At 39.0% G+C, this 12040-nt stretch overlaps 1 protein-coding gene across 4 annotated transcripts in view; it reads right to left on the minus strand.

Moving 5' to 3' along the window:
* CEP85L (centrosomal protein 85 like) overlaps positions 1–12040 on the minus strand; it is a 192060-nt gene that overhangs the window by 47847 nt on the left and 132173 nt on the right. For all 4 annotated transcript variants that reach the window (XR_005882162.1, XM_040965545.1, XM_040965544.1 and 1 more), the window contains exons 4-5: positions 11257–11378; positions 7579–7696 (exon numbers count right to left, since the gene is read on the minus strand). Coding sequence is in view for 3 of the 4 variants with exons in the window: in XM_040965545.1 (XP_040821479.1) it covers positions 7579–7696; positions 11257–11378 (240 nt within the window). In the remaining variant the exon portion in view is untranslated. The remainder of the gene's footprint in view (positions 1–7578; positions 7697–11256; positions 11379–12040) is intronic.

The following is a 12040-nucleotide window of genomic DNA, read 5'->3' on the forward strand; positions in this document are numbered from 1 at the left end:
TTCTTTACTCTACTCACATTCCGCAGAGGTAAAACCAACTTTACCCACATTTATGTTACTAGAATCCAAATAGTACCTGTATATAGTGAATTTAAATATCTAGTAAGGAAATGGTTAAACAGTTTTTGATATCAGTCCCTCTTTGTGAGCTCTGAGAACAACGGAGGCAGAAACTCCTCCTCACACTTTGTGGCACCAGTTTATAAACACATTAGATGTTTAATGTTTTGTTAAATGGCTCATATGTCAAGCTGGGACTCATTTACTTAATGTTCAACAGAACCAAGGGATCTGGTCAAAGAACAAAACAGCGGAAGGGAAAAAAAATAATAGAAATGATATAAATGAAAAGAAATGAGGTAGAAAGAAAGAAAAACAGGAAGAGCTCATTAAAGAAGCTTAATAAGAGCAATTATTATACAATTGATCTTTTAAAGGTACACATGTATATAGAAAACAGAGGCCTCTTCCCTCAATTAATACTATTAACAGTAAGAAAAAGAGTGCTTTATATTTTCACAATTTTCTTGAAGGCCTGTTAACCATTAATAGATAACTTGGTACACAGCATTAAGAAGAAACCATTCTTTGGTTCTACCAATTATAGCACTAAACCAAGACGTTTTGGAGTTTGCCTAAAGATCCTTGGAGTAAAGGTTAGTCCAAGTTAATAGTGGGAAAATGGAAGTTACTTCAAGAATATGATTTTCATCTATAACACAATATTTATTTTACAAATTGCTTTTATTCACTCTAGGATACACAGAATATTAAAACCATAATTCGCTTTCTGTGCAATGGAGTTAGGATGAACCAATCAAAGACAAGAAAAATGTGAATATGCCAAATATTGTATATAATAAGCAAAGCTGCTCAGAGACCTATGGTAAAGAAACATTTTATCATGTTGTTTTTCTTTTTAAAGATCTATCCACTTCCATCAGAAAGTCAGATTTACAGAGTGAAGGAGAGACAAAGACCTTCAATCCACTGGCTCACTCCCCAAGTGGCTGCTAAGTCCAGAGCTGAGCCCATCCAAGACCAGAAGCTAGGAGCCCCCTCCGCATCTCCCATGCGGGTGCAGCGTCCCAAGGCCTCGGGCCATCCTCCACTGCTTTCACAAGCCACAAGCAGAGAGCTGGATGGGAAGTGGAGCAGCCGGGACATAAACCAGTGCCCATATGGGATCCCAGTGCATGCAGTTAGACCCCATCCACTAGGCTACCTTGCTGGACTCCATGTTGCTTTTTCACATTTTAGCAAACTATCTTTACCAAATGATAAAAGCTTTTATTCTAGATTTATCATGCTTATTTAGTATTCAGGGATTTTCCTGGCATTCAATTTCTTTTTAAATCAAAAATATCAACTCAGTTTTGATTTTCCACTTAAATGTCTTCTAATAGTTTCAGCAACTCTTTTCCGCATCTTTCCACATCTGGATCTAGCTTCAGAGAGCTAGACTTGGACTTGGAGAGCCCTCTACTGGTCCAAGGTTGTGGCAAAACAAAACAAAACAAAACAAAAAACCACAACGTCCTCAGCTATCAGGCATCTACTGCTTTACTTCTTTTGGGTAATTCAGTAATTATATGCTTTAATTATGCAGATAAATTGAATAGTTCTACTAAAAACATTGTTATCAAACCAAATTACTAGTTACATAGTATTGAGAACACTATTTCCAAGTAACTGTACCTGATTAAAATCAGTACTGTAGCATACAGTCTTGTTATCACAGAAGTCATAGATGAAACTAAGCATTAACAAATTCTTTTGACTTTTCAAGAACTAAAGTGTGAGGAGTAAATCGCAATCTCAGTTAAAAGCTTCTGCCTCAGATAAACTTGATAGCTATTTGCTCTTTTGTATTTCTTGTTTTTAATATAGCACTGTCATCATTTATAAAAATATTTCAAGATATAACAAAGGGGAAATTCCACTTAAAGTGACTTTTTCAGATATAGATATTAAGAGTTTAACAAGAAAGACCAAGAAAAAACATAAACAAAGAGAAATAAACATAAAAAAGTGACCTGCTTTAACGTTTGATTCCCAACCTACCCCCAAAAAAACTAACAGGTGGGGCTGGCAACATGGCACATCAGATTAAGCACTGTATCCCATATGGAAACATGGTTCAAGTCTGGACTGCTCAGCTTCTTATCTAGCTCTCTGCTAATGTGCCTGGGAAGTAGTATACAATGGCTTGAGTATATGGGCACTTGAGACCAGGTGGAATACCTACCTGGACAGAATTCCAGGCTCCTGGCTTCAGCCTGCTGCTTCGCAGCCATGCCAATTGCAGCCGTTTGAGGAGAGGGCCAGTGGACCAAAGATTTCACTTTGCCTCTCCCTATGACTTATCCTCCTCCACCTGTCATTTGTCTTTCAAAAACTAAAATAATAATTTTCAGGACTTGAGTGCCAGCACAGCAAGCTATCTTCCAACTGTGACATCAACATACACACAGGTGCCAATTCCTGTCCCAGTTGCTCCACTTTCAATGCAGCTCCCTGCTGATGGCCTGGGAAGGCAGCAAAGGATGCCTCAAGACCTTGGGCCCCAGCACTCACATGAAAGATCCAGTAAAAGGTACTAGCTCCCAGTTTCAGACCAGCTCAGCTACAGCCTCTGCAGCATTTAGAGTATGGAACCGTAGACGGAAAATCTCTTATTCTGCCTCTGTCTCTGTAACTGATCAAACAAAACAAAACAAACAAGCAACAGCAAAAAAAAAAAAAAAAAAAAAAAAAAAAAAAAAAACTTGGCTTTCTTTTCCTTTGGAAAAAAAGCATATAAACCTTAAAAAGAATTACAGTGATTACAAAATGCAGCTCCTATATGTAAATTTTGTTAAAAGCATCATGGAGTGCAATCTCTTTACCAGCAAAACTAATTTCACCCACTGTCTATTGCTAGGGTCAACAGACTGCTTTGCCCATACGGAACACAAATTAATTAAGAAGGAATGGTAGTGTTTTCCTGTGTGGTGTCTCCCTAAGTTTGGACATCCATGAAGGCAGTATATATACTTCATTTTTAAAACCTCACAATTTGGTACACATGTTGAAGAACTGCTTTATTGAATGGGCTCCTTTGTAAAGATGAAAACTACTCAGAATTAGAGAGACTTTCTGTTAAAAATTAATTGCACAAGGAAAAAGAATGATATAAACAGAAAACATAACAAACATGGGAAATAGGGCCTCATGCGGTGGCCTAGCGGCTAAAGCCATATCGGCACTGGTTCGTACCCCAGCAGCCCCTCTTCCCACCATGCTTGTGCCCTGAGAAAGCAGTTGAGGATGGCCCAAAGCATTGGAACTCTTCACCCACATGGGAGACCCAGAAGAGGATCCAGGTTCCTGGCTTGGATTAGCTCAGCTCTGGCCATTGCAGCCACTTGGGCAATGAATCATCAAAAAGATCTTTCTCTCTGTCTCTCCTATCTGTATATCTGCCTTGCCAATAAAAAATAAATAAATCTTGAAAAAAATCTTGGGAAATATATGCTCCAAATCAATTACAAAGAAGTGGGCCCAGCACTGTGGCCTAGCAGCTAAAGTCCTCGCCTTGAACGCGCCAGGATCCCATATGGGCACTGGTTCTAATCCAGGCAGCTCCACTTCCCATCCAGCTCCCTGCTTGTGCCCTGGGAAAGCAGTCGAGGACAGCCCAAAGCCTTGGGACCCTGCACTCATGTGGGAGACCTGGAAGAAGTTCCTGGTTCCCGGCATCAGATCGGCGCAGCACCGGCCGTTGCAGCTCACTTGAGGAATGAAATCAGACGGAAGGTCTGTCTCTCCTCCTCTCTGTATATCTGACTTTGTAATAAAAATAAATATTTTTTAAAAAATCACAAAGAACTAATTTTACATACCTAAATTTTAAGTTATAAACACAAACTTAAGAGAATCAAGATGGTTGAATAGCATAAGGACACAGTTAAACAGATGAAGACTCATTAGCGAGGTTGAAGCAAAGAGTAGATTCCAGGAAACAGAAGACAGACTGATGACAGAGAAGCACCTGAAGACTGCCGGAGCAGCGGGAGACAACGGAGTGGTATTGCAGTGATCAGCTACTCCAGTGGCAGTTAGCACGTGAGGATCTGAGCTCTACCAGTGGCCAGAGCTCCACTAACAACCAGGTGGGAAGGGGAGTTCAACAGGAGTTCAGTACATAAACCAAGGCAAAGAACTGCCTGTCCTGCTGATTTCTGTGATCTGACCAGGAGCAGGAAGAGCAGTACCACAAGCAGGCGGTGCAAGAGCAGGGTGGACTTTACAGCCCAGACTTGACCAGTGCCACATCGTGTGCCATTCTGTGTATTGAGTAAAGGCTGTGGGACAGGAAGGACAACAGCACTAGTTGCATGCACGCACTAGACAGGGAGCAAACTCATTTCCGGCTCAGTGCATTGAACTGCTCATGCAGGGGAAACTACCAACATGACTTCCTACAGGTTCCTCAAAATAGGTCCAGGTAGCCCCCAGAACTAACGGCCAGTAGATCTAGAACTCCAACGGTGCCACGTCAGGCACCATCTTGCACAGTGTGGCAAAGGCTTTGAGACTGTAGGGACAACACTGAGCTGGGAGTGAACACATTGAGTTCAGTGTGTTGCACAGGTCCACGGGGAAAATAATACTGACTTTGGCATCCTAAAGGTCCCACCCAAAACGAGCCTTGGTGGCCTTCAGATCTAATAGCCAGCAGTTTCCAGCAAGATCAGCACCACCAACATTCCAATTATTTAGGACACCTGGTGTCTCCTGAGAACTACTCTAAATGAAAGTGCAAGAAAGGTTGCACAGACAATGGTGCAGCCGCAGCACAAGATCACAGGACGTAGAGATGAGCCAGGAACTGAGGCTTCAGAGACCATGGTGAAAGACTTAGCACAAGAGCCCAGGCCTGAAATTTGCCAGAGGGAGTGGCCCAAGACTACAAAATGAAGAAATGAGTACCAACCACAGTAAGTAAAATTGAACTGTAGACCAGTGAGTGACACAACTTAGAAACCTGCCCTAAGGAGAAGAGCCTGCTAACCAGAGGTACAATGACTAAGAGGAGAACAGAGGCACATGAATATTATTGAAGACTTCCCCTGCAAAGGAGCAAAACCATTCCCAACCTCAGAGGTAACTACTGAGGAATACAACGAGAAAATGGGGAATACAGAATTCAAAACACTTGGTATAAAGCTTCTTATCAGTAAGAAGCACGTGCAGGAATTTAAGAAATATATCACACAAGAAATAGCAACACTGAAACAAAATGAAGCACAATCATTAGAAATGAAGGATGCAATGGAACAAGTTAAAAATACGGTGGAGAGTCTCAATAACAGCACGAATGAGGCAGAAGAAGGAATCTCAGAATTGGAAGATATTTCTTGCCACAATGGGGAAACAATCAAAAGCTGGAAGCAGAGCTGGATCAAGCTTAAAAAAAATTATTCAAGAATTAAAAGATAATATTAAAACGGCAAATTATAAGTTATGGGACTTCCAGAAGGCACAGAAAGAGGAGCTGGGTTTAAAGATGCATTCAATGAAATAATAAATGATAATTGCCCCAATATGGAGAAAGAATTGGGAAAAAATATCCAGGAGGCGCACAGAACTCCCAACAGGGTTGACTAATAGTGATCTTCACCACAACACATGATAATCAAGCTCTCTTCAGTCTAACATGAGGAAAAGATCCTTAACTGTGCTTGTGAAAAAAAAAAATCAATTGACCTATAGAGGAACTACAATCAGACTCACTGCTGACCTCTCGGAGCAAACTCTACAGGCCAGAAGAGAATGGAATGACATATTCCACATTCTAAAACCAAAGAAGAAAAGGAAAAAAGGAAAAATATTATTGGCCTAGGATAACGTATACAGTAAAGCTTTCCTTTTTCCACAGTAAAAAAAAAAACCTCAAGGAATACACCTCTTCCAGACCTGCCCTACAAATGAAACAAGATGTTCTCTTGATAGAGAAAAGGAATAACACTGACAAAAGCCCAAGGCAAGTGCAGAGAACATCCCAGTGAAATAACAGCAGAAGACTAAATCAAACAATGAATAACCCCTTGCAAAATCACAAGACCAAATTACCACCTATTCACACTTACCCTGTATGTAAATGGTTAAACTCATCACCCAAATGTTATAGATCAGTGAACTGAATCAAAGAACAAAATCCATCTAATGTCGACAACAGGAGACACATCTCACCAAAAAAGATCAGCAGAAACTATCTCACAGATTTCTTCAATGTTTTGGTTTTTACTTTCATGTCTTCAAAACAGCTTTTCTCATATTAAATTCTTCACTGACTCACAGGTCATACAGTAACATCATTTTCTTCAGGAAGGTTCTTGATTTGTTTTTTATTTCTTCAGCTACATTCACTATTCAGTAGCATGTTGTTTAAATTCATAGTGTTGTAAATTTCTATTTTTCTTCCTGTTGTTGATTTTGTTTTGTGGCTTTTCATTTAAGTGGGTATATACTAACTTGGTAGTAGAGACTATCATATCCAGATGTGAGGACACAATGCATCTCTACTTCCAGATCAAAGTGGACTCCCAATGAAGCTGTTAACTATACCTTGACAATAGGATGCTAGACTCTCTACTACTGTCCATGCCAGCAATGTCAGGATACACTTAAATAGCAGAATGATGAACTTGTGACTATTTATGAAGAACTATGCCATTGTAATAATTCAGGTGAAATCAGTAGGGGGCAGAGGAGAGGACTTGAAGATGGGGAAAAGAAATCCCCAGAGTCTATAGAACTGTATTATAAAATAATTTTAAGAAAATGAAAAAAACTTAAGAAATAAAAAATATTAAGACATTTAAAGAACAAAATTAGCGTATCTTAAATATGAAAAAGGAATCGCAATATCACTCTCAAGAAATCAGGCCCTTCCTCAAAATTTGTAAAAATTTAAGTTTATTTCAGTGCAAAAATACTGTTTTCATAATATGTGAAAAATGCACATTATAAAAAAAATACATGGATTTCAAAATGTATATGAAGTATATGAAGTAAAAGAAACACACTTTAATCATTTTACGTGAATTCTTGAAAGTACCCTCATATGGATTAATAAAACCATGGAGATAACTCTTTTTTGCTGTTTTTATAAACCTGCTAAAAGAGAAAAACTCATAAAGTTGATAATACACTAACACAGCTGGGAGTGGGCGGGTGGAGAAGGGGAAGATACAAACTTCTCTCCTAAACAGCAATGTGGTAATATCCATAAATACCATACATATAACACCTGAAATTTCTGCGAATTTCACTTACAAAAATACTTAAATCCAAGCAAAATAGTATTTATTAAAGTTTATTCTTCAAAGCATTATTAATACTAGCAAAGAATTCAAATTTTAATGAAGAAGCAGGCTGATAAAGTTCTATAAAATAGAAAATTATGGAAATATTAAAAGAAAGGGATATACCCATTTAATGACATACACATAGCCAATTGAAAATGTTCTAATCTTCCAAATATATTAACTTAAAACTTACAAATAGCTACTAAATCCTCTGTAGTCTTACCTGCAATGAAGCCACGTAAGAATCATCACAATTCACATAATGTCCTAATATGGCATGCTGGGCCCGTAATTCATTATCCCTTATCCTCTCATGTAGGTGAGTAATTTGTTGCTTCTGTCTGCAAAACATAAATTGATGTTATATCATAAACAATAGACTTTTCTAGGTGACAGTTAAAAGCAGAACTTCCAGTATTCCAAAAATTTACACAACAGTATCTTATACAACTGTAAAATCATTTTAAGGAAATTATCAGAGGAAGTTACAGGAATATGAGACATGTGGAACTACAGATAAGAGTTTATTCTGTAGAGTACTCTGGCAATTAGTACAATGCAGTCTTTTGCAGAATCACCTCTTTAGTTTCTAATAAGTCATGCTTTGTTTTCTTTTTGTTATCTAACACATTAAGGTTTTTTTTTTCCTTAATGTAAAATGTCATTACCTTAAACATCATTAGTTCTATTCATCCAAATTCTGTCTAACATTCTATACCAACTGAAGCATTTATGACTCTCATTGCCAACAGGAAAAGGTGTTTTATAAAGATCAAGTAGCCAAATAGCTATTGTAAACATGCATTACCTCTATAATATCCCAGTTCTATTGTTTTAGATATTACATATTACTATATTTGAAACATAAGTTGTAGTTGAAACAAACATCACCAATGGACGAAACACAACAGACTTGCATTTTGGGGTGGCTCTGACATTTCGTTCACCAACATAATCTCAAGCTGCAACCAGACACACAACTTCAAATCTTCTTCTTCAGGACTTCATTTAAGCAAGTTATTTAATTTAGTAAATTTGCAACCTTATATATTTTAAACTGTTACATGTCAGGTATGATGCTAAGAGCTCTGCCATCTTCAAAAACTAATACCAAGTCTCATGATAACATTGTAAGGACAAACAAACAAAAATCTTGGCTCAACTAGCTAATCTTTCAGCTCCAAGCATGGCATCCCATAGGGGCATCCTATGGCACCCACAGTGTCCTAGCTGTTTCACTTTGCATCCATCTCCCTGCCTAAGGCCTGGGGCAATAGCAGAGCATGGCCCAAAGCCTTGGGATTCTGCACCCACACGTGGGAGATGTGGAAGAAGCTCCTGGCTCCTGGCTTTGGGTCAACTTCTCCAGCTGTGGTGGAAAGCTCTTTCTCTCTTTGTCTCTGTAAATCTGCCTTTCCAATAAAAATAAGTGTATCGTAAAAAAAGAAGAAATAACAGGGGTATCGCTAAGCAAATAGCTTGCTGTTATCTGAAACTGCTAACAAAGTTAATTTTTCTAACTAGCAAGATTATATTTTGGACTGCATTTCAGAACTTGTTCCACTCACTTTCATCTTTTTAAAAATCATTATTCTTTGAGAAAATTCAGAGAGAAATATAAAAAGCAAAATGAGCAATCTAAAAAGTCCTTCTCCAGGCAATTAAGAACAGTGGTCTTTGCAAGATAGGCAAAAATTGAGGCAATCCCTCAACTGCCCGAGTATACGGTTAGAAATGATCAAGCTGCAGCTCAGGACAGTAGCCTCTCTGAAGAGAAAAAGGTGGGCATCTGTAGACACTCAGGTAGTAACGGTTCAAACTGCCAAGTCACCCCTGAGCGGTCAGGTAAACACTAATTAATGCATATGTGAGAAAGCTAATTTGCATATAACTAATGAACTAATTGATGCATATGTGAGGTTTAGGGGAAGGAGGACAACCAAACAGTTTAGAAGGAACAGTGTGTACGGTTCACTTGGGGTCTAGAGAACTGCTTGTTCCCAATCACCACTATGTACAGATTCATGATTCATCAGACAGCAGTTATGGTCAACTGGGCAAAAACTGCTGCACAGAACAAAGCTCAGGAATACAGCAATATGTAATATCTGAAACTAGTTAAAACTCATATGACATCGAATCAAAAATTACTGAAAATATAAAGCAAAAACATAAAATTCATAGTAAGAAAAACCAATTAACTGAAAGAGAGCTGACACGAATTGTACAAGTAATAGACAAGTACATTAAGTCAGTCATACGTATATCCATATGTCCAAGAAGTTAGAAGAAAGTGGTCGTAGTAACTCAAGACATAGAAGACAAACAACAAACTGAATGGGACTGAGAGCAGATTAAGACAATGCAGAAAAGATAAGTGAAACTGAATATACCGTTATGGAAACAAATAAAAAAGTACTCATAGGAAAAGATAAGCAAATGAAAAATGAAACATCAATGAGCTGTAGGACTGTCATCAGGAGACAAATAAATGTATAATGAGAGTCCCCGAAGAGGAGGTATAAAGAGACATGCAGGGGAAAAACGTGTAGCTAATGTGTTTGAGCTTCTCAGAATCAGGAAGTCCTGAGAACCCCAAACACAAGTAACATAAAGGTACACTGTCATCAATAAATTAACCCAGCATATACTGTTAAAATCAGAAAAGCAGTCAGAAGGGCAAAAGATTAATTCATTTTAGAGACAAAGGTAAAGAAGACCTTACATTTGTAATTCAAATTATAATGCAAGTGAAAAGACTGAATCTAGACTTTTCTAATTAATGAATATTGAAACACAAAACAAAAACCCATTTGCCATTTTCTAATGTTAGCTTAGGGAAAGAATCTTTTAATCCTGATCATTCATTGTCAGTATAGGTAACATACTACCTAAAGCAGGAAACAGAAAATTCCAATAATGGGTCATACTAAAGTTGTATAGGAAGACCTCAGAAATTAGTTAAGCCAACCAGGTAAGCCACAGTTCTTACAAGGACTGGAGTTGGAAAGGTGTTGCTGCCCTGTAGTGACACTAAAATGACGAGGAATCTCGAGGGCCAGGAACCGCCACCGCAACCAGCACACACACACTGAACGAACACACGAACACACACACAAACAAACAAGCAAACAAGAAAGGAGAGACAACGAAAAAGGGGGTTTATCGCCAAAAGTGGGCTGCTTATATACAGTTGTCCACCAATCACTTCTCCCCATGGGTCCACTGGGCGCTACCTGACAGGCCGGTAGCAATGACATAATCACTAGCCTATCCCTGTGACTTCCTGTTTACCTGCTGGTGGGACAAGTCCACCAATCACTTCTCCCCATGGGTTCACTGGGCGCTACCTGATAGGCCGGTAGCAATGACATAATCACTAGCCTATCCCTGTGACTTCCTGTTTACCTGCTGGCAGGACAAATCCCACCTCCTGGCCCTCAGCCAGGCGCCATCTTGCAGTGGTCCCTCATACACGTGGGGTCAGCCGCTCCCCACAGAAAGGGGCAGACACAGAGTTTTAACAACACAGTTTTAAGATTCTAGACTTCTGCCTTTCATTCTTAAAAGCCAGGCTACAGATACACACAGACAGCTTCCATCTGCTGGTTCTCCCAGTTGAGAGGAGGCTAGGCTCAACCCAGGTTCCCACCCGGCTGGCTTGAGTCATTACCTGCTGCCTCTCAGCATGCACACTAGGGCAGGAAGCTGGAACAGGAGCAAAGCAGGCAATAAAACTTAGGCACTCTGAGGTGGGATGCCAGTATCTTAACCACTGACCCAAAGGCCCCCCTAAGGAGCACAGTTCTTAAAGTCTAAGAAGAGGATGCAAAAATATTTATTTCATTAAGCTTTATTTCCATACAATTCAAGTATCTAGTGATTTTTCAAAAAGACTCACCGATCAATTACAATTTCTTTTTGCCTTAGAAGTCCTTCTTTTATTTTCAGCACTGATTCCCACTTACTGAAATCTTGATAGTCAGAAGGTGAGTAACTTTGATGAGATGATCCAGTCAAAACCTGCACAAACATATTTAATGTTATTAATATAATAAACATGTCAGTTGGGAAAACATATGCTATCTAACAGTTCCCAATGATTAAAAAATGGAGTCAACAAACTTTTTTAAATATCGGTGTCAACAGTTCAATTGTGTTTCCTCAAAAAGACATGCTGAAATTCTAACAATTAGTCCCTTGGAAAGCTGACATCATTTGGTTACGGGACCTTTGCGCATGTAAGCGAAGTGAAAGGAGGTGGTTGAGGTGTGTTCTATTGCAAAGAGGGAAAACGATGTGACAAGTTATAGGGGGACCATCACAGAAGGATGAAAGCAGAGAGCAGAGTGATGTATGTAAAAGCGAAGGCACAATGAACACTGCCCACAATACACCAAAAGCTAAGGAAGAGGCCTAGGACAAATTCTTCATAGCACTCAGAGGAACTGACTGCTGATGCTTTGATGGCCAGCTTGTGCAACTGTGAGGTACCACGTCTGTGGTGACAAAGATGGTGGAACTTTTGTTATGCATAGTTTTTTTCACAGCTTTTCCTTGAATATTTAATAGAAACTTTATTTTTAATGATGATGGCATAGTTGGTAAGAGTGGAAAGGTCTAGGATTAGGGGAAAGTGGGTGAGACCATTGCTTCCAAATTTTCTTTTTCTTCTTCCTATGTCT

Source organism: Ochotona curzoniae, unplaced genomic scaffold (assembly GCF_017591425.1).
Source record: "Ochotona curzoniae isolate NIBS_2020 unplaced genomic scaffold, NIBS_Ocur_1.0 scaffold_3890, whole genome shotgun sequence".
Classification (NCBI taxonomy): domain Eukaryota; kingdom Metazoa; phylum Chordata; class Mammalia; order Lagomorpha; family Ochotonidae; genus Ochotona; species Ochotona curzoniae.